Raw genomic sequence first — 22548 nt, forward strand, 5'->3', positions numbered from 1 at the left:
GGTTCTGGATAAGAGGCTCTGTCTTGGCATAAGCTGAACATATGAGTGACTCGTGTCCAGCTGCATATGGATGAACTTGCTGAATAAATCTGCACTGCCGCTCTGCAAAAGGTTTACTGCCCCTGTCGGAGATTAATCTGTGGATTTTTGCTTACATATACAATTTGTCTTTAATATAGATTCATTTTGATTTATAGTATGACACAACCAGCTAAATGTTAATCTACTTATTGGACCACTAATGGATCATTACTCCCCTCCCCATCGTGGGTTATCTTCATCGCTCAGTCTGGCCTTTTTTAAGCCACACAATCTATTTATGTTGCCAACTTGTTTATATTCCCTAAAAGGAATTAGCAGAGGAAAAGGTCACTTCAGTTTCATCTCACTTCTGTTTTAATAATTCATCTGAATCAATGTATTTGACTTCATTTCAGCTCCAAGCTGGACTGTGTTTTCTTAGCAGTGGACCAGTGACTGGTTTTTAAAGGGCAGCCATACTTTAGGTATTTTTCTGTTTTCTTCATCTTATTTTTACACTTTCAGCCCCACAGTTGAAAGTATTGTTTACAATCTTTACAAATGCAGAATGTGACCGTCTAAAGATTCAGAGATTCTTCTACTTTTCTTACCATAGTTAACTGTAAACAAAAAGACTGTGGTATATGGTACTCTATAGAGCACCACATCTCCGTCATTGTAAATGAGGGTAACAAAGGAAAGACGGCTCAGTGGGGGGAGAAAATGATTCAGCTGTCATAACTGCAACAACTATGCCTCGTACTTAAGCGATGGGATTAGCCCCAGGAATCCAAGTAAGCCCTTAACAGCCTCCAGCAGACCCTTAACCCCCCCCCACCCCAACCCCACCCCCCTTTTCCTCCACTGGTCTCTCATGTCCAGCAAACTCATCTGAAAGTCCAGTATGGTAGATCAGTGTCTCCCCTGATTTTCTACACCATACTGAAATAATAGTAATAGTAAGAGTTTTTAGCTTCTTTTGGCTCTTTAGTTTGGTTTCCCAGCCTGAAAAGTCTAACTGCTGTTTGTAGCAAATAAAAGCCTCTAAAAACCCTGTACACCGCCCCGTTTGGCACCAGAGGCAAAGTTAGCAACTAGTTCTGAAGAAGTTGTTTGTTCTTTCAGTTGCATGATGTCTGTACCTGGTTTCCTTTGCAGAGGCCACACTTGGTGACTTCTGATGTCCTGGAATCAACCCGAGGCTGAACCATGGTCATTCTGCAGCAGGTAGGTCATGTTGGTTTTTTTAGCTAACGACCCGGCTGTTGTCTTTGGAAAACATAACTAGGTTACTGCTGAAGCTGGAACATTTGCAGATTACATTAAAGCAGATAAACACACAGTTAAGTTCATTCCTTAACTTTGACTTTGACCTTTGTACCCCGCTTCAGCATGTGGGGAAAGTTTTGGCCTCAGTTTACAGTCAGCAGTTATACACGTAATAACGCCGTTTGAGCAGCTACATAGCAACATTTTTGAAGTTTAGTGACTCAGCTCCGGGGCTGCTGAGTATTGGCTGTAGAAGGAGGGCGGAAGGTTACTCACTTTTTATTTTCTTCCAGATTGTCCTCACTTTTCTTTCCTTCGGTTGTCAAACTCATTGCATCGCCCGTGTAGGTGACACTGTTCATAAACAGTCTGATTAAAACCCAGATTAGAAGAAGGCAATTATAATATCAGTAGAAGATAAGATAGAACCTGATAAATAAATGAGATTGTTGCAGCAGCAAAATCAGATCCAGCAAATAAAAACAGATTGGAATTAAGAGTATACCAAAAGGAGGGCGTTAAAGGGTCAGTTCACCCAAAGTACAAGACACTGTATTTTAACTAACTTTGGAGAGACGGCCCTCAGTTTTTGAGATTTCTGCCACCACCCTGACACAATGGAAACTGGTCAGTGCGGCCTTTGTGAAGCACTGACAAATTTCACAGCAGGAAAGCAGAAGCCGGCTCGTCTCCTCACTCACTCAGCTGTGCTCACCCCATATCACGCCATCGATAGTTTCTCTTCAATAACTAGATAGATTCCGGTGCCTTTTTCTCCCCAGAGCCCTGCAGGGCACGACTCAGACACCACTGCGCTGTTTCAATCTCAGCTCAGAGCCTCGGCTATGAATCTCATTCAGCGGGAGACATCTGGATGTTGTTAAATGGAAGCAAAAATAGCATCCTTAAGGTCACGGTCTAGACTGTAGGGGTGAACACTGAGCTTTGTGCTGCAGTGTTTTCTGTTATGAGGAGATTTACCAGCAGCTTCCGTTGTGCTTAGCATCTAAACAAACTGGAGACAGTCTAAATCTGTGGGTGTTTTCAGAGAGTAGCCTATAAATTTCCACATATGATCCCTGACGTTGTTTCATTAACAAGCCGAAGACAAAGACTAAAGCAAGTAATTTCACCATCTTTAAGATTTTTATCCCTGTTACACTGAGATCGTGACTAAATCTTCTTGTGACTCACTTCTGCACCACATTTTTTCGGTGTTGTGAGGTTACGAAAGGTGAGAGCACAGCGTGATCTTTTCAGGAGCATTTTCACCTAATTAAAACTTGTTCAAACACACAACTGGAATTAAATTAACACTGGTTTCAGCTGGCGTATTGTACATTCTGCTTCAGGCTTCACGGGCATACATGTGCTTTAAGCCATGGATCTAGAGATGGCAATGTCTGTCTCTCCGCTAATTTGGTTCATACTTAAATACCTTAACAGTTATTGGATGGACAGTCATGAAATTTGGTGAGTATATTCATGTTTCCTGCAGGATGAATTCTAATAACATTGGTCATGTTTTTTTTCTGGTACCACAAGCAGGTTAAAGCTTTGACTTATCCTTTGAAATATGACAAAATTTTGCAGTCATTCATGGTCCCCAGGTGATGAATCCTTATTACTTAAATGATCTTCTGATTGATATCTATCTCAAAGCACTGCTGTGCCCAATTACAGCCTGACAGAGTCCTCTCCTTTCTGGATTTCCAGACTTATCTGGAAACTACTGCAAGAGTATCAACAAATTGCAGGCATGGATTCCAGCTAAAAGATAAAATCAGGATTTTAGCTGCACCCCACTAAAATTAAACGTCTGTCAGTCTTACGTACTGGCCCAAACAACATCAAGCTCTAAGGTCAGAGGTTACATCATCCCCTTTGTGGGCTGAATGTGGTCAGTTTTAAGCCTTTTTCAGACTAAATCCGCAGCTGAAGTTGGCAGCTGAAAAAGTGGGCAAAGCAACTCCGGGTACGTGATGTAACTTTGATATTTCCTCCTTATTCAACACATTAGTTAATGACAAGAAAATGACAAGAAAACAACTATTCTGAAAATGATTGCAGTCATGAAAATCAAATGAAATAATGTCAATACAGATCATATCCCACTACAATGCAGCCAACTCAAAAAGTACAATCAGGAAGGTTGTTTATAAAAAGGGTTTCTATCCTATTTTTTCTTATTTTGCATTTCAGGGTTTTAAATTTCCCTTTCTGTTTTTAAATTACCAATTCATTGTATCAGTTCATCATTTTAATGTCCAATTTTCCATTTCCCTTTTTCTTTTTAATGTTTAATTATGGTCTAATTATCCTGAGTCTATTTGCCATTTGTTTTTTTAAAAACATTTTAATTCCTTTTAATGTTAATTCTGGGTAAAAACGGTCCATGTTTAACCAGCGCTGTGTTTTATAATCCAGGGAGACTATGTGTGGTTGGACCTTAAAACCGGCAGAGAGTTTGACGTTCCTGTGGGAGCCGTGGTCAAACTGTGCGACTCTGGACAGATCCAGGTTCTGGATGATGAAGGCCGGGTAAGTCCACAGCAGAGCAGGAAGTAAACACTTGTTTTTATTGTTGATTCACACTAAGTACAACCTGTAGATACTGTGTCGATAACATCAGATTTTGACCCAAACTGTCCACTGCAGGCATCCTCCACACTCTGATTTACTCCCGCTTCCCCCTCTCACACAGGAACACTGGATCTCCCCTCAGAATGCCACCAACATCAAGCCCATGCACCCAACCTCCATCCACGGGGTGGAGGACATGATCCGCCTGGGCGACCTCAACGAGGCCGGCATCCTCCGCAACCTGCTCATCCGCTACAATGAGCGCGTCATCTATGTTAGTACCCCCTCCCACGCGGCTGTGTAGCTCTTATCTGCAAATGTATATAGTCACATACAAGGTGCAGAGCTTTCAGTGGCTTTCAAGCTTTTTCCTCAGTGACTACATTTAAATGCAGGCAGTAACTATTGACCACAGACCAATTAAGCTCCTACTCAGGCTAAGCCGTTTACTTGTACCTTCATTACCCTGCTGTAGAATTTACATGGACTATAAATAGCAGAATGTCCCCAACTCGCTCTTTGAGCACTAGAGGCTCATTTATAGAAGGAACAGAAACAGGGATTCTCACAGACGTAAAACCTCAGAGACCTGATATCGTAATTAATCACTTCCACGTCTCGTGATTAGAGCTGTGACACTTATTCTGGGAATTCTGGGATTTTCAGGGAAGGAAATTCTCTGCATGTAAACAGCATATTCTGAGCACAACTTCATTCAGACACCAAGCAGGGTTAAAAACGGGTTTACAGCTCGGGCTCCTAAAAACTTTTAGCTTGGTGTGTGTTTGTGCCTTCTAGTTAGTTCTATAATAGTGTTTGGTTGTTTTGTCCTCTCTCTCTCTCCATATAGACAAATTGTGGTGGAAGGGTGAGTATAAAGTAGAAGCATTTGTGACTAAAAAAAAATCCTAACTAATTTTTGCAATGCCACAAACTCTTAACACGCTTATAAAATGTTCTTTTCTATATTTATTGTACTTAACATGACACTGCTGTAACCATGGATGGTAAGAGCAGCTGTAGATGTGAATGTTTATTTTGCCCCCATTATCTCAAGATCACCACTTAAGAGGATGGAAAGTATTTAATGCATTAAAATAAAAAAATAATAATTACAACCTTAATGAAAAGGATAGAAATTGTTTTAAAATGGATTAACCTGAATGGGCAGACTGTTGTTGATTTGACTTTGACACTAAAGTTTAAAGGCTTGACATTTTGGGAAATATTCTTAAGGTCATATCTACAACTGTCTTCTTAGATTTGGAGAATAGAACAGTAGTAGTTTTGGAAATGGAGATATTTGATATTTGTCTTTTCACAGTTTGAAACATCCACTTTTATGCTTTTGGGTTCTTGCAGACATATACAGGCTCAATCCTGGTGGCAGTCAATCCCTACCAGCTGCTACCCATCTACACTCCAGACCAGATCCGCCTCTACACCAACAAGAAGATTGGCGAGATGCCGCCGCACATATTCGCCATCGCAGACAACTGCTACTTCAACATGCAGCGGAACAACAAGGACCAGTGCTGCATCATCAGGTCTGTGTGTGTCTGTATGGGCTTAAAGTGACAGATCTGTACTGACACAACAGTACACAAGTGTAACACTTCTCCCTGTGTGACAGCGGTGAGTCTGGAGCTGGGAAAACAGAAAGCACAAAGCTGATCCTGCAGTTCCTCGCAGCCATCAGCGGTCAACACTCCTGGATAGAGCAGCAAGTCCTGGAGGCCACGCCGATCCTCGAAGGTCAGAGAGCTGTTCTGTTGTCCAAGCTCTGACTGTGTCTCTGTGCTTTTTTCCCCCCACCATCTCACCATGTGATTTTTAAATCCATTCAGCCTTTGGCAATGCCAAGACGATTCGAAATGACAACTCCAGTCGCTTTGGGAAGTACATTGATATCCACTTCAACAAGCGAGGGGCCATTGAAGGAGCCAAGATAGAGCAGTACCTGCTGGAGAAGTCTCGAGTCTGTCGACAGGTCAGACATCATGGTTTACACCACTCTGACTAGATTAAACACATTGGCGGTGTCAGTAAAAACACACAGGTGTAGTTGCTATTACCATGATCTTTAGGCTTTGCATTAATGATACTTGTTTATATATATATGTAAAGTTAAAAGTAAACTTTTATTTCTTCTTCTCTTTTCTCCGTTAGGCTCCAGATGAGAGGAACTACCATGTTTTCTACTGCATGTTGAAGGGGATGTCTCCAGAGATGAAAGCTAAGCTTGGCCTGGGCCTCGCCACGGACTACTCCTACCTCACCATGGTGAGTCTACGGCTGTGTCAGTGTGTCAGACACCATCCGTACTGTATGTCTGTATATTGACTGACATACAGAGTGGCCAAAAGTTAAAAAAAATTTTGCTGCTGATAAACTAAAGCTCTCTGTGCATTTAACTTTCCAGGGTAACTGTACAGAGTGTGACGGCCGTGACGACCTGAGTGATTACTCCAGCATCCTGTCAGCCATGAAGGTCCTCATGTTCACAGAGACGGAGAACTGGGAGATTTCCAAGCTGCTGGCTGCCATCCTGCACATGGGAAACCTGCAATTTGAGGGTATGTGTGCACAGACACTCATAACTTTCATTTTTAGAAGTGTGTTGTCTGTTGTCAGTGTAAAGGCCAAAGTTAGAACCGGACTGTTCAGAGAATAAGATGAGATGTGAGGAAAACCCTCATCTTTATTGTGTCCCTCAGCTCGTACGTATGACAACCTGGACGCCTGTGTGGTTGTGAGATCTCCTGATCTGGTTACTGCTGCTTCACTCATGGAGGTGTGTACACTTATGTGTGTGTACTACAAGTGTACATTGGTCTTGGAATGAAAGACCAAATTAGTATGTATTACACCAGCACTGTATCTGTACTAAATCCATTTTTAAGTCCATCACTTGTGTTCTTGTTTCCCCTTTTCTCTCATGTTGCTTGTTGTTCACTGTAGGTGGAGCCAAAGGATGTGATGGTGTGCTTGACCACACGGACCCTGATCACTCGTGGTGAAAGTGTCGCCACCCCTCTCAGTGTGGAACAAGCCCTGGATGTCAGGGATGCCTTTGTCAAGGTATATTCTTCTTCTTTGACCCTCTTAAAGCCATTTTGTATTTTTATTGACTGTGAGTTTCATCTTCCAGGGGATCTACGGCAGACTGTTTGTCTGGATTGTGGATAAGATCAATGCCGCCATTTACAGACCGCCGTCCTGCGAGAGCAACATCATGCCCAGATCGATCGGGTTGCTGGACATCTTTGGCTTTGAGAACTTCATTGTCAACAGGTCATTTATACTTTGTGGTTTGATTAGAAGCAGTTTTAGGTCTGTTTTCTTGGTTTTCCATTCATCAAACCCTGTCAAACTCTGTTATTTCTGCTAATTTAACACTTTTCACGCCTGTTTTTTTTTTGCTGCAGCTTTGAGCAGCTGTGCATCAACTTTGCCAACGAGAACCTGCAGCAGTTCTTTGTCCGCCACGTCTTCAAGCTGGAGCAGGAGGAGTACAACCTGGAGGACATCAGCTGGCAGCACATCGAGTTCACGGATAACCAGGACGCGCTGGACATGATCGCCAACAAACCCATGAACATCATCTCCCTCATTGACGAGGAGAGCAAGTTCCCTAAGGTACAAGACGAGGGAGAATCACATAACAGCTGTAAGATGGTTTTGTGTCAGACCATCTGCAGAACATGTTTCTGATTAGAAATGTTCATAGATTAATACTACAGTCAATAGTTTGAGTGATATGTTGTTTTTCTGAAATGCTGGGACAGTTTTGGCCTCTTTACAACATCATTTTAAGTGTTTGAAGTGTCAACCGCTTTCATCGGTCAAAAACAATGTTGGTGCATTTTGCATGGATTTATAATTGATTCCTGGTTCTTTGTCTTTTGTCAGGGAACTGATGCTACGATGTTGTATAAGCTCAACTCACAGCACAAGCTCAACTCCAACTACATCCCTCCTAAAAACAGCTATGAAACCCAGTTTGGTATCCAGCACTTTGCAGGTGTGGTGCACTACGAGACCAGAGGTGTGTTCTGCTTTATCACTCTCATTCGTTTTTCCATGTGCCGTCATGTTTTCATCCTTTGTTTTATTATTTGAGAAACTGAGTTGAGATAATAATAGTGCGATTAATCTGCCCTGCATGTTTCCATCAGTGTCCTTCCCTCTGTCTGTGTACACCGACACCACTCTCAGCAGCTTTGTCCTTTGTCCAGACCAAAGGTGTGAAACCACTCTAACAGGCTTTGTCTCTGCATGACTTCCTTCCTGTAGGATTCCTGGAGAAAAACCGGGACAGCCTCCACACCGACATCATCCAGCTCGTGCACTCGTCCAAGAACAAGTTCATCAAGCAAATCTTCCAGGCTGACGTGGCCATGGTGAGGCCAAAAAAATACCATAACGCCACTTAGATTTTACCGCACATCAATGTTTGTAATGGTGGACTAATATTTTTCACCTCCTTTTTCAACTTTTATTGTGACTTTTAATAAGGTGTTGCTGTCCTCAGGTGATAATGTCCGTGGTGACTTTTGCCTCTCTTTAGCGTTTCCCCTCGCAGTGTTGGCTTTTACTAACGGCACACCCCTCCTCTCACTCTGCTGTCTCTTCTCTGTTTCCTCTGTCTTTTCCTCTGACATCAGTTTCTGTGTGGCTATCAGCAGCCCAGCACACCTGCTCCCAAGGTAATCAACGGCCTTTAGCATCACATGGTCACTCGAGCCTTGTGTGTGTTTGTTTAAACTGAATTAAAAACCCAAGAATCCAAATATTCATGGTGCGGTGCACCTCCACCTGGCAGCATCCCTCTCTTCTCTCTTTATTCGACAGGTGTGCATTTTGTCGTAGCAGAAACCGAAGGGAAAACCGTGTTGATCTGGAGAAATTTGGCTTGAAGCTAATGAACATTAATCAGCAAACTCTCTGGCGCTCACTTCTCAGCCCTCACTTATTTCGCCATGTGGCAGTGTAAAGGCAGAGTCCTGTGTGGCTCAAGGGAATGAAGTCCTTTCATTATTCGACCAATCAGGGTGCAGAGAGGTGTCAGAGATTTTGTGTTGCTTCCTGTTTCGTTTGTGTGTTGTGTGCAGTAATAGAAATACATTTGTACCGTGTGTTTGCATCGTTTACCTCATGCTCACGTCAAAAGCAGATGTTAATCACCACTGTGTGGAAACACAGTGTTTATCCATGCCATCATAGATAGATAGGTAGATTTCATCATGTTTCATCAGTCAGGAAAACACTAAAAGGTCAGTGTCACAGACCACAGCATATTTAGAATTACTACTTTGGCATTTTCTTTTTTTGACATGAGAAATATCATGTGTATGACAGTGGTCATTTGAAGATAGAGCTGAACGATTTATTTAAAAATCAGTTAGATCTTTTCCTAAAATCGTTCAGGCCTATTTGAAGAGGCAGACAGATGAAATTAGAATGAAAATCCAGTGTGGAGCTGAAATGAGCAGTTATTTAATTGATTGACAGGAAATTAATCTGCAGCCCTTATGTTAATTGATCACTCACCTGACTTCCTCTGCTTAAAGCTTCTCAAATGTGAGGATTTGCTTCATTTCTTTTCGTCATGTGAAAATAAAACATTTCTAGGTTTTGGTCTGTTGAACAAACATTTTAAATTGTAATCAGCACAATTCAAATACTTCCTGACATTTTATTGCCATAACGATTAATCATTTAATTGAGAAACTGACTAGCAGTCGTTAGTTGCAGCCCTGCTCCAGTGTGGTGAGAAGCAGCCCAGGCCGTGGAACTGTCTCTGTAGCACCTGTTTTATATGAGTTGCAGAAGTTAGATGTGAACAGTCCAATGTAAACCCACAAAGACAGATTTTCAGTGGTGATATCAAGGTGCTACATTTCTGGCACCCTAAATGTTCATATGTACACAACATGCCAAAGGACTCTGTGTTTGTGTGTTTGCAGGGTGTTGAGACGAGGAAGCGCTCTCCCACTCTGAGCAGTCAGTTCAAACGTTCCCTCGAGATGCTGATGAGGACGCTGAGCGTGTGTCAGCCGTTCTTTGTTCGTTGTATAAAACCCAATGAGTTAAAAAAACCTATGGTGAGTGCAGCTTGTGTGTGTGTGTTTGTGTGTGTTTGAGTTCAATCAAAACCTTAGGGCGCTTGAAACAATCTCTTTCTTCTCTGTTTCTTCTCAGTTATTTGACAGAGAGCTCTGCATTCGTCAGCTGCGCTACTCCGGCATGATGGAGACCATCCGGATTCGGCGCGCCGGCTATCCCATCAGATACACCTTTGCTGAGTTTGTGGACCGTTACAGAGTCCTTATGCCTGGAGTCAAACCCGCTCACATACAGGTCAACAAATTAACCACTGAGATCTGTTACAAATCTGTGTCTGTAGCCTCCTTCAGTCCTGATTAGACCTGCCAGTGGAGTTTTACGTAGTTCTTTGTCCTTTCAGGAGGACCTGCGAGGGACCTGCCAGCAGATAGTCCTGGCCCGGTTGGGGAAACATGACGACTGGCAGATCGGAAAGACAAAGATTTTCCTGAAGGTTGTTCATCATACACACTGACATTTGCATCATGATGTTCAAACACTGGCAGTTACAGTTTATTTTATTTCACTGTCTCTGCTTGTTGTTTGTCAGGATCACCACGACATGCAGCTGGAGATCGAGAGAGACAAAGCCATTACTGACAAGGTCATCCTCATCCAGAAGGCTGTGCGTGGGCTTAAAGCGAGGTCAGGAACTGTCTATGACAGAGCTGTAGACGTACCCACAGAGTCTCTGAAGTCCTGAAAAGTCACATTTTTTAATATTGTACACACAAGGTAAAAATTATACCTTCTGTCAGGGCTTTGAATGAACCTCCATGTTCATTTTTCTGTTCAGCTCTAAAGGAAATGGATTCAGCATTTTGGTTCTTTTATGTCTTGGTTTGAAATCTAATTTCTCCCTGTCTCCCCTGTCGTCATCCTTCTCAGGACTACCTTTCTCAGACTGAAGAGTGCCGTGACTTTTATCCAAAAGGTCTGGAGGGGTTATCGGTGCAGAAAGAATTACCAAATAGTGAGTCCTTTACACCATCACTGTGAAGTTTGGTAGTTTTCTGTGGATTAAAATGTTCTTAAAGGTACTCTGTGGAGTTTTATTGTGAACAAATAAAAGCTGTGTTTACATTAGGTGTTACCATAATGCATGGTGTCTGTGCTTTAGCTCTAACAAACGTGTCGAGAGGCAAGTTACCACCATAGTGCGACACCACTGTTAGAAACGGTTAAGAAACTCAATAGCTGTTTGCTTTCTAACTTCACAGATGCAGTATGAGGTTTTTTTTTTTTTTAACCTCCAAAAGCCTTTGTCCCCTAAGACTCAGTGTTTCTTTGCCATGAGCTGCACATATCAGGTGTCACCATCGTATTCTTACAGCATATGAATAACACTCCACCTGTACAATACTTTCCTCCAGATGCAGTCGGGCTTCTTGCGCCTCCAGGCCGTCTACAGGTCGAGGAAGTTCTACAGAAGCTACCGGATGACTCGCCTTCGTGTTACTCTCATCCAAGCCCGTTGCCGTGGTTTCCTCATCCGGCAGACATTTTGGCGGCGTCTACGTGCCGTGTTGACCATCCAGGCCTACACCAGGGGCATGATAGCCAGGCGCCTCTGCCAGAGGCTCAGGGCAGAGGTAAAGAGTTACTACATTTACTACTGCGACTTATGTCATGTTTACGTGCCAGACAGAGAAGGACACTGGTGCTGAGTTCATTTATTTATTTGGCTGAAGAAAACAGGGAAGCCTTATGACATTTGTTCATGTGATGCCATGATCAGATGCTGCAGTATGTTTTTCTTACACAATGCCAACAGGCTGTTGGATGTCTTATCACCATCAGTTAGCTGATTTTAAAGGAGTATTTTTGGGAAATATTCTTGTAATTATGAAGCTGCAGCCAGAAGCTGCTTAGCTTTGGACCTTCCATTCAAATTCCCTCCATGTTGGGCTTTTTGTTAGTCTATGAATGATGAGTGGATTTAGATTATTTCTTAAATTATTTTACGAATAATTGTTCCAGTCATGTATTTCAAATAATTTATTCATAGTTTAATATTGAGCACGCTGGCCTGAAATATGTCACCGTAAAACCTTCTTTCATACGTTTGTTTTAAACCTAGTTTCCTGTCTGTTGAATTATGGAAGCGTTTGTGAGCTTTTTAAGATTGTTTCTGTTTTTAGTTTTTTTTTAAAAAATGCAGTTTTATCTGCCACTGATGCACATTTCTTTCACTTTTCCTGTTCTGAAAGAAAATGTTGAATAAATTATTTGTTTTTTTTTAAATGTTTGTTTAATCTCAGTTTGTTATTAAATTGATTAGAAATTAAAATAGCTTTTTGGAAGAAATGTCAAATAATATTTTTGAGCAAGTCTGCAGCTCCAGTGACCCGACAGTGAAGAAGTCAAGTGGGTGAACTGGGAGTGGAGCAACTTGAGTATGGACCATAGGCAGCTACTGTTACATGTTGTGTAGAAGTTTAGATTTATTCTGCTGTAGCATTTACTATATGAATACGTACAAATACTTCAAAGTATAGTTTAAATACTTTGATTAATGATGTCTTGTTATGTAATTCTTAGAATAATGTCTTAGAATTATAACAGAAAGTCATTTTTTGTTTACACCTGTTTCCCCTCAGTTCCTCTGCTCCATTTGAAGAAAGCAAAATAAATCAAAAACAGAAAAAGACAAATCAGAAAAACACTAATCTGTTCAACACCCTACCTGCCTCTGTGAACCCTTGTCCCTCTCTTTCATCTCTCCCCTCCCCTCACAGCGGCAGCGTCGCCTGGAAGCTGAGCGCCAGCGCCTGGCCGAGGAGGAGCAGCTGCGGAACCAGATGACGGCTCGCCGGGCCAAGGCGGAGGCCGAGAGGAAGCACCAGGAGCGGCTCGTCCAACTGGCCCAGCAGCAGGAGGAGAGGGAGAGGGAGGTAAAGGAGGAGGCGAGGAGGAAGAAGGAGCTGCTGGAGCAGATGGAGAGGGAGAAGGAGCAGCCCGTCGATCACTCAGACATGGTCGACCGCATGTTTGGTTTCCTGGGGAACTCGGGGCCGTTACCCAACCAGGACGGACAAGCACCAGCTGGCTTTGAAGTATGTACTTATGTCTTTTGTAGTCCAATAAAAATGTCTGATGTAAAGTCCCAATATATATATATATATTTTTTTGTTTTCCTTTTGCCCAGGACTTGGAGAACACTCCTCACGGCGAGGAAGCAGAAGAAGAGGTGCTGAACGAAGCTCTGCCGTTACCTGATGAGGAAGAGGAGGATTTGTCTGAGTACAAGTTCTCTAAGTTTGCGGCAACCTACTTCCAGGGTGTTTCCACGCACACGTACATCAGACGGCCGCTGAAACAACCTCTGCTTTTTCACGAGGATGAAGGAGATCAGCTGGTGAGACCGACCTTTGAACTCAAAGCCAAATGATGATAGTTTTCTACTAGAGCTGCCAGTTTTCTCAGTGGTGTTCATTTCTTTATTGTAGTTACGCTAATTCCTAAAAAATAATGTTATTGTAACTAAGAGGTAAATCAAATAAAGCACATTTATTACTCACCATACTGCTGGTTTAAACATCCTGTCCTGTCTTCCAGGCTGCGTTAGCCGTGTGGATCACCGTGTTGAGGTTCATGGGGGACCTCCCCGAGCCCAAGTGCCAGATGGTCATTAACGACGGCAGCGAAAAGATCCCCGTCATGACCAAGATCTACGAAACCCTTGGCAAGAGGACTTACAAGAGGGAGCTGCAGGAGCTGCAGGTGGAAGGAGAGGTGAGAGGAAATTAACACAAAGGTGCTGTTTCACATAAGTGTTGAGGACTTTGTCATCACACTGAAGGAGGGCAGTCACCTTACTGATGCCAGGTCCAGCACTAAGAAGAAGAAGAGGCTGTAATCAAACTGTCTTCAAACATACAAAATGTCGTTGTCATCCCATGTTTGTGTGCACAGAACAGCTCCATTGAAAGCCAGAAGAGGAACAGTGTCAGACACAAGCTGGTGTCTCTCACCCTGAAGAGGAAATCCAAGATCACTGAGGAGGTGAGAGTCAAACCAGCAGGAACTTTTCATGTTATCACCAGTATTTTATGTTTATACGAGAGGCGCTGTGCAAAGTTTTATAATGATTCAGTGTATTAAAAAAAAGTTTTTTCTCTTTAATGTCTGCGGCAGGTCACCAGGCGTCTGACAGACAGCGACTACGGCCTCCAAGGGAACAGCATGCTGGAGGACCGACCCACCTCCAACCTGGAGAAGCTTCACTTCATCATCGGCAACGGCATCTTACGGCCTGCCCTCAGGTGAACTACGAGCAGCTGTAGTTTTGGTGTTGCAGCTTCTTTTAACGTCGTCACAAAATCCAGACTTGGATTTGTTTCTTACTTTGTCCTGAGGATGGCGCTGCAGGCTAGGCCAGTGTGGTTGTTAAATTCATAGGGGCTGGAGGAAAGTTGATGGAGCATCCAGAATGGAAATGGTTCATCTTCTCATGAATGATGAGCATGAATGATCTGAGCAACAGCCCTTTAGGTGTTGTACATTTTGAAATTCTGGCTTCGTAGTGGAGGAAAGACAAAGGTCACATTACACTTAAGATCATGTGATCTTTTGAGAACTTCTCAGTAGGTTTCTTGGTAAATCTGTTTTGCTCTTCACCCTCAGTGAGCCACTTTGTTTTGGTGTTCTTGGTTTCCGTGTCTCAGGGATGAGATCTACTGTCAGATCTGCAAACAGCTCACTCAGAATCCGTCTAAGAGCAGCCACGCCCGGGGATGGATCCTGCTGTCTCTCTGCGTGGGCTGCTTCGCCCCCTCCGAGAAGTTTGTCAAAGTAAGAAACCGCTGACTCATATCTGATGGGTACATCACCCAATGTGAGCTGATACTAAAGCTTTTTGGGTTGTTGGTCTGACAGCTGAAGACGTGACATTTAATCAACCATTCAGTTAATGGGCTATTCAAGAAAGTGTGATCATTAGTAGCAGCTGTAATTGATAATCTCCTGCTGCTGATGGATGTTTGTTTATTCCTGTGGATAACTGTCAATAATATGATGCCATGTAAAGATAACTACTCTGGTGTTTAACAGCAAATAATGTTTATGTTATTTAAAATATGTAATATAAGCTTTTGAAGCCAAATATCCAAAATGAATAAACATTTTGTGATGGTTTATTTTGTTAACTTTTTTTTTGGCTTCATCTCCTTCAGTCATCAACAAAAATCTTTGGCTTGTGCCACCTTTTTTTCCTCCCTGATGATCAGTGGAGTCAGTGTGTGTTTCCACGCATTAAGTTTTTCTCTAACTCTTTTTCCTTCTTTCCCTTTGATTCTAGTATTTACGGACTTTTCTGAACAACGGTCCCCCCGGTTACGCTCCATATTGCGAGGAAAGGTTGAGGAGGACATTTGTCAATCGTACTCGGACTCAGCCGCCATCGTGGCTGGAACTGCAGGTATTAAAGATGTTTCTTGCTCTGTGTTTGTCTTGTCCTTGGCTGTAGAGTACTTGAGCCTGAATCTCTCATTTATTTTGCGCCCAGGCCACTAAGTCTAAGAAGCCCATCATGCTCCCAGTAACATTTATGGACGGCACCACCAAGACCCTCCTGGCCGACTCAGCCACCACTGCCAGCGAGCTGTGCAACGCTCTGGCGGACAAGATCAACCTGAGAGATCGATTTGGCTTCTCGCTGTACATCGCCCTGTTTGACAAGGTAAAACCAGGACCATGTAAATGGCCCCGCAGCCCTCATTCATGAACCCTAACATGTACGCTTAGCTAGGTGTACCTAACAAACTGACAACTGAATTCACTGAATAAGCTTGTGAACCTGCTTTTCTCAGGTGTCGTCTTTGGGCAGCGGTAGCGACCACGTCATGGACGCAGTCTCCCAGTGTGAGCAGTATGCCAAGGAGCAGGGCGCCCAGGAGAGGAACGCCCCCTGGAGGCTGTTCTTCAGGAAGGAGATCTTCAACCCCTGGCACAACCCCGCCGAGGACTACGTCGCCACAAACCTCATTTACCAGCAGATCGTCCGAGGGGTGAAGTTCGGAGAGTATCGCTGTGAGAGGGTGAGCAGCTTTGTAGTTGTTTAACGTACAGGATCCCTTCCAAAGCTTTAAGGGTTTGAAACTACACAACATTTAAGAAAAAAAAAAACCTTTCATGTACAGATTGAGAGGAAGTGGAACACATTAAAACCTTTCATTAGGAAAAAAAAACTGACATTTTCACTTTCGGTATGTTTCAGTACACAAAAGATTGTTCACATTTTCATAGAAACTGACTGATGTCGAAGTCATTGGTCCTCTGAAATTATTGTGTCTCCTCTTTGATGACAGCTGCAGAAAAACAGCTGTCAGTCGTTATGACAGATATTTGTTTTGCTCTGTGTCTTGTCTTGAAGGAGGAGGACTTGGCAGAGCTGGCCTCTCAGCAGTACTATGTGGATTATGGCTCAGAGATCCTCCAGGATCGTCTGCTCAGCCTCATCCCCTCCTACATCCCCGACAGAGAAATCACCTCAACCAAGACCACAGAGAAGTGGGCTCAGCTTATCATCAACGCCCACAAAAAGGTACCTGCCACAGTCGTCCCCAAAACGGACACTTTCTTTCTGAACAACTTGCTGTTGTGTGACAGTAACTAACCACAGCTGATTGTGCAGGGATTACACACGAAGAGGAGGTTGAACACACAGAAGGTGAAGGAGGACGTGGTGGATTTCGCTCGTTTAAAGTGGCCTTTACTCTTCTCACGCTTCTACGAGGCCTTCAAATTCTCAGGTTGGTAACACAACAGCCCAAAACAGTCTACACATCCTGCATCTCTGTGTTTACGTTCCTCATGGATGTGACACATGGTCTGTTCACAGGGCCTAGTCTGCCCAAGAACGACGTGATCGTGGCTGTGAACTGGACGGGGGTTTACTTTGTGGACGAACAGGAGCAGGTCCTTCTGGAGCTCTCTTTCCCAGAGATCACCGCCGTGTCCAGTAGCAGGTATGACAACACAATGTCCTCTGACATCCAGTGGACCTGACCTACATGTATACAACAAATCAGAAATGTAGTCATGGGCTTCACCTTGTAGAGCCTGAAATGTATAACTAAAATTTCATGTTGAATTACAAACTTTACTACTTTTAAAACAATGTCTGTGTTTTGGAAATTATTTGATATATTATATGAAGTATGTAGTTAAAGTAAATTTCATTTCCCAGAGGGGGTAAACTCCAGGGTCAGAGTTTTACCTTGGCCACCATGAAAGGAGACGAATACACGTTCACCTCCAACAACGCAGAGGACATCCGCGATCTGGTGGTCACCTTCCTCGAGGGTCTGAGGAAGAGGTCCAAGTATGTGGTGGGACTGCTGGACTGTCCCAACCCTGGTAAGATTCAGTGATGGCTTCTGCAGATTTTTAAAGAGCCGAATCATGGAATTTAAAAAAGAAAAAAAAAATGTCTACATCTGTGTTCTTCATCTCACAGCAGGGAGAGACTCCACGTTCCTGAGTTTCTTGAAAGGGGATCTGATCATCCTGGACGAACACGACGGAGACCATGTGATGAACTCTGGCTGGGCTCACGGCATCAACGACAGGACCAAACAGAGAGGAGACTTCCCTGCTGACTGCGTCTATGTACTGCCCACTGTCACCAGACCACAGTATGACATAGTGGTGAGTGGGGCCCCAGCAATGATCACACAAACTGTAGGTTATTGATTATTGGTTTATCCTAGGTTTATCCTAGTTTTGACCATTGGGTGTAGAGACTGTGCACAGCTTTGTAAAGTCTTCACAGTGGGGTTGCCAGGTTTGGTACCACATACTAAAACCTTTGCTCACAGATAATATCTGGCAACCTGTGTCATGGCTGGCACTGCTGAACTAACCACACCCAATGATCCTCTCATCTCCTAAAGTGTTTAACTATTCCTTCAAAAAAACTGTCTTTGCGTTAACCGTCGCAGACCTCCTTGTCACTCTCTGTCTCCGTCTCAGGCTTTAGTGACCATGACTCCTGATCAGAGGCGAGAATCCGTCAGTTTGTCCCAGATCCATCTTTCTGACAGCGAGGACAAAGCAAAGCCCTACACTCTGGAGGAATTTTCCTACGACTACTTCAGGTGTTTTTTCTAAACCTTTACACAAACATCTTTAGAAATCTAACTCCATATGTCAGAGGTTGATTGACGTTTTGGTGCCCCAGGTCCCTGTGAGGACCTTTATTAAACTTTTGATCTGTGTCGTGTCATCGTCATCATTATCAGTGGATTACTAGCCCACATTAGTACCACACTCGTCTCTGTTACGTCTCATCCTGGTTTTAATTGTGTTCAGGACATGATATGAAGCGTCACCTGGTTTTTAATTTCTCTGTATGATTCTGACATTATCAGGTTACTACTTCCTCCACATGTCAGACAGTCTCTGTCATTTCCTCTTTATTGCACAACTTACAGTACACACTTGTTACTTGTTACACTTGTAAGTTAGAGAAACTGTTTCAGCTTATAGCTTAATTAAGAAAATACAATATACTTATTTCCAATTATATTTTGTATAGTGTCCATACAGAGATGATGTCAGGATGTTTACATGCAGAGTAATCTATTCTGAATTTGTACAGGCCATGTAAACAACGTATTTTGCTTGGGTATATACAGGCCTCCTCCTAAGAGCACTCTGAGCCGGGTGATGATCTCGAAAGCCCGAGGGAAGGAGCGTCTGTGGAGCTGCACCAGGGAGCCTCTCAAACAGCCTCTGCTGAAGAAAGTCCTGGCTCATGAGGAGCTCTCCCAGGAGGCCTGCCTGGCCTTCATAGATATCCTTTAGTGGAGGGTGTGTTGGTACTGCTGTATGTGTGTGTGTGTGTGTGTTTTAATGTTTGCATCAGTGGATTTTTTCTGTCTTTAATCTTGTTTAGTTTCCAAACCTGCTGATTTTCTGTTCCAAAATCCGCCTGTTGTTAGATTAATGCTTGATGTCCTTAACTGCGCCTGTACCTGTGATGAAGTACACGGGCGACTACCCGTCGAAACGAGTGCGCTCTGTCAACGAGCTCACCGACCAGATCTTTGAAGGAGCGCTGAAGGCCGAGCCGCTCAAGGACGAGATCTTCTGTCAGATTCTCAAGCAGCTTACCGATAATCACATCAAGTAAGTCTGAAACAAAACACTCTCTCACACACGCATTTCAAAGACGGGACATTGTCAACATCTGGTAGCCTCAAAACATGTTTTATTTTGAAAGTGGCTGTAGCAGGAAGCCTGGCTGTGTTTTCTTTACCCTTGAGAGGCAAAGATTATAAAAGACCTCTGCACATATTTGATGACCCTGAATTCTTCATATAATTGGTGGATGCAAATTAAGTATTTAAAATGTGTGTATGTGTGTGTGTAGGTACAGTGAGGAGAAGGGCTGGGAGCTGCTGTGGCTCTGCACTGGTTTGTTTCCTCCCAGTAACACCCTCCTACCTCACGTCCAGAAGTTCCTGCAGGCCAAGAAACACTACCCGCTGGCTCCAGACTGCATGCAGCGGCTACAGAAAGCCTTACGGTAACGCCACACGCTTTGTGTCTTTTTCTTTCTTTATTATGTTTTCTGTTTACACTCTCATTTCATCTCACCTGTTTTGTCATTTGTCGTAGAAATGGATCGAGAAAGTATCCTCCTCACCTGGTGGAGGTGGAGGCCATCCAGCACAAGACCACGCAGATCTTCCACAAAGTTTACTTCCCGGATGACTCAGACGAGGTCAGTGACGGCGAAATCCAAAATGTTTGTTTTATGTTTCATTAGATTAACATCATCTTATCAATGAAATGTAAATTATATTACGTTTAGATGTTTGAATTCAGATTCCAGTCTAACAGATGGTGGTTTTTTTGGATAAATTTTTCAGTGAATTCCTTCGACTTACTTGAAATCATGAAAATAATCAGATACAAATTTTACATCCAACAGCATCAACGCCTCTGGGTGTTTCATATGTGCTGTCAGCAGCTGTTTCAGTTTGGCCGGTTTGTGTTCACAGGTGTTTGAGGTGGAGTCGAGCACCAAAGCCAAAGACTTCTGCCACAACATCTCTGGACGTCTCATGCTCAAATCCTCCGAGGGCTTCAGTCTTTTTGTCAAGATCACTGACAAGGTAAGGAGGGACAGATCATCTGGATTCTAGATATTTAGTCTGAGGTTCAGTTTTTATTACCACATGTTTTGGAGAATAATTCTCTTACGTTAACACCATCAAATGCTTTCCAGGTTATCAGTGTGCCTGATGGCGACTTCTTCTTCGACTTCGTGAGACACCTGACCGACTGGATCAAGAAAGCCAGACACGTAAAAGATGGTAAAAAGTTTAGCTGGTCTTTAACCTGTTGCTAGACACAGAATAAGAAAGGTTTCTGCACTTTAAATTTTACACCCAGAAAGTCAGAATGAGTTTAACAGATATTGAACTTGAACAGAGGCACAAACATGGCAGAAATTTAAAGTTTCTGGCATAAAATAGCAAATATAAAACTAAAACATAAAAATAAAAAAAATTACCTCTCACTGGTTCATTGTGTTGTAATGTCACCTCTGTGTCTTCGGTGTGCAGGTGTAGTGCCTTCACTGACGTATCAGGTGTTCTTCATGAAGAAGCTCTGGACCAATACCGTGCCGGGAAAAGATTCCATGGCCGACTCGATCTTCCACTACTACCAAGTGAGTGGCCTCAGTCACAGCTCTCTGAAAAGTCTGCACAGCCTCAAGAGCCCCAAAAGAGTCTTTGAGACTCATTCGAGATGAACTGTCTCATCTGGAAAATGGACGAGAGGAGACCAATCAGCATTCAGCTTGGACTACATCAAAGAGCTTCAGTATAATCTAAAGAGCGACTGTCTTTTCTCTGCAGGAGCTGCCTAAGTATCTGCGAGGCTACCACAAGTGTACGAGGGAGGAGGTGCACCAGTTGGCGGCGCTGATCTACAGGGTGAAGTTTGACGAGGATAAATCCCACTTTCACAATATGTCCAAAATCCTGAAGGAGCTCGTCCCACAGGACCAGATCCGGCACCTGTCCCCCGACGACTGGAAGAGGGTGAGCTGACATTTAAAGGCAATAAATTCATGCTGCCAGTCTCCAGATCTCCCACATCCCAAAGCTGTTCTGCTGGATTCAGATCTGGTGACTGAGGAGGCCACTGAGGTCCACTGAACTTTTTGTCTCTCTCTTCCTCAGTCCATCTTGTCGCTGTACAACAAACACGCAGGGAAGACTCGAGAAGAAGCCAAACTCTCCCTCCTCAAAATCATCTACAAGTGGCCCACGTTCGGTTCGGCCTTCTTTGAAGTAAAGGTAAAGACGTCAGATCTCAGTCACCAGTTTCTAAAAGCCGATAAGTAATTTAATTTGTGGTGCTCTTGCTCATACGTTTTCTTCTCTGTCATCTTCAGCGATCGCATCTGTTGTCTGTCCTCGCTTTAAGGAAGCGAGAACACACCAGCAAAACATTTTAATTATTCTTTTTTGTTCTTTCTGCAGCAAACAACTGATCCAAATTATCCAGAAACCCTCCTGATAGCAATCAACAAACATGGAGTCAGTCTGATTGATCCAAAGTCTAAGGTCAGTCCAGATTCAACACATTTTTTTTTATCATATGTTTAGGGACAATGTGTTTCCATGTAATATGTGTTTTAGTGTTTAAAAACAGTCAAACATTGCCGAGTTTGATTTTGTCGCAGCCAAAAACCATACGACTGTATGTACAGTTGTTAAATAGCAAAAACAGGCTGATAATAATATTAATAATAATTATCGACTTGTCATATTTCCTGTAGGACATCCTCACCACTCACCCCTTCACTAAAATCTCCAACTGGAGCAGCGGCAACACCTACTTCCACATCACCATCGGAAACCTGGTCCGAGGCAGCAAACTGCTGTGTGAAACCTCACTGGTGAGAATTCACAGTATTTTACACTGGTCACAGTAAACTGAAAATAAGAGTCTGGGCATTTTGCTTTCAAAATAAAAGTGCCAAAAAGAGTTTGATTATATTTGATATTAAAATAGATTGTTTTAAAGCAGGTGTTAGCAGCAGTATCAGCTTCAGTTCTCAGGCTTTGGTACACAGGGTGTGTTCAGGTACAGTACTGAGTGCAGGTCAAGTTAGTACATAGTAAATCTGATGTCTGACCGTCTCCACACCCCTCAGGGCTACAAAATGGATGACCTCCTGACCTCTTACATCAGCCAGATGCTGACGACCATGACCAAACAGCGAACCTCCCGCGGCAACAGCAACTGAGCAGACGGCCGGAAACTCATCGATCACGGTCAATCAATCCTGCATTCAAACACGCACGCACACACACACAGAGCCGTCCACATACACTGTGAATACATGTAAACAAACGCACTTATTTTTTTGTATCTGTCCCACCGAGGGTTTATTAAGACAGACGACTGATGGTTAACCGTGACACTGAAATGCCAACGTTTTCGTTTATTTCGTTATTACATATCGGCCCTGTCTTAAAACTCACCCGTTGCCTTTAAATGACCTTTTCCCTGCAAACCACATGTAACACGGCTTTTTAA

General features: G+C 43.2%; 1 protein-coding gene across 2 annotated transcripts; it reads left to right on the forward strand.

Annotated features, from left to right (window-relative positions):
* Positions 1-1230: 1230 nt before the first annotated feature.
* myo7ab (myosin VIIAb) lies at positions 1231-22267 on the forward strand. 2 transcript variants are annotated; one of them, XM_041051131.1, is made up of 47 exons: positions 1231-1248; positions 3718-3831; positions 3995-4147; positions 5236-5420; positions 5507-5628; positions 5721-5863; positions 6043-6156; positions 6296-6449; positions 6591-6667; positions 6835-6954; positions 7025-7167; positions 7302-7512; positions 7786-7921; positions 8170-8276; positions 9843-9980; positions 10078-10236; positions 10343-10435; positions 10532-10626; positions 10870-10954; positions 11355-11573; positions 12720-13037; positions 13130-13339; positions 13540-13716; positions 13897-13986; positions 14119-14246; positions 14649-14775; positions 15281-15400; positions 15488-15661; positions 15792-16019; positions 16355-16525; positions 16616-16733; positions 16823-16949; positions 17171-17340; positions 17441-17631; positions 17956-18080; positions 18621-18778; positions 18960-19113; positions 19358-19513; positions 19606-19711; positions 19992-20105; positions 20219-20306; positions 20559-20665; positions 20856-21041; positions 21183-21299; positions 21486-21569; positions 21785-21904; positions 22163-22267. In XM_041051131.1, exons 1-47 carry the CDS (start codon positions 1231-1233, stop codon positions 22253-22255), a joined length of 6543 nt encoding a protein of 2180 aa, XP_040907065.1. In that variant the 3' UTR covers positions 22256-22267. The 2 variants fall into 2 exon arrangements, with proteins under 2 accessions (XP_040907065.1, XP_040907066.1); XM_041051132.1 differs by having other exon boundaries at positions 21183-21293.
* The last annotated feature ends 281 nt before the right edge of the window (positions 22268-22548 follow it).

The sequence above is a fragment of the Toxotes jaculatrix genome, chromosome 12, assembly GCF_017976425.1.
Source record: "Toxotes jaculatrix isolate fToxJac2 chromosome 12, fToxJac2.pri, whole genome shotgun sequence".
Classification (NCBI taxonomy): Eukaryota; Metazoa; Chordata; class Actinopteri; family Toxotidae; genus Toxotes; species Toxotes jaculatrix.

Bases quoted from the DNA above. Each gene is read 5' to 3' on its own strand.
- myo7ab (XM_041051131.1), top strand. The intron at 17,341-17,440 runs GTAAGATTCAGT...TTCATCTCACAG, and splicing joins GCTGGACTGTCCCAACCCTG to CAGGGAGAGACTCCACGTTC. The intron at 20,106-20,218 runs GTAAGGAGGGAC...AATGCTTTCCAG, and splicing joins TTGTCAAGATCACTGACAAG to GTTATCAGTGTGCCTGATGG.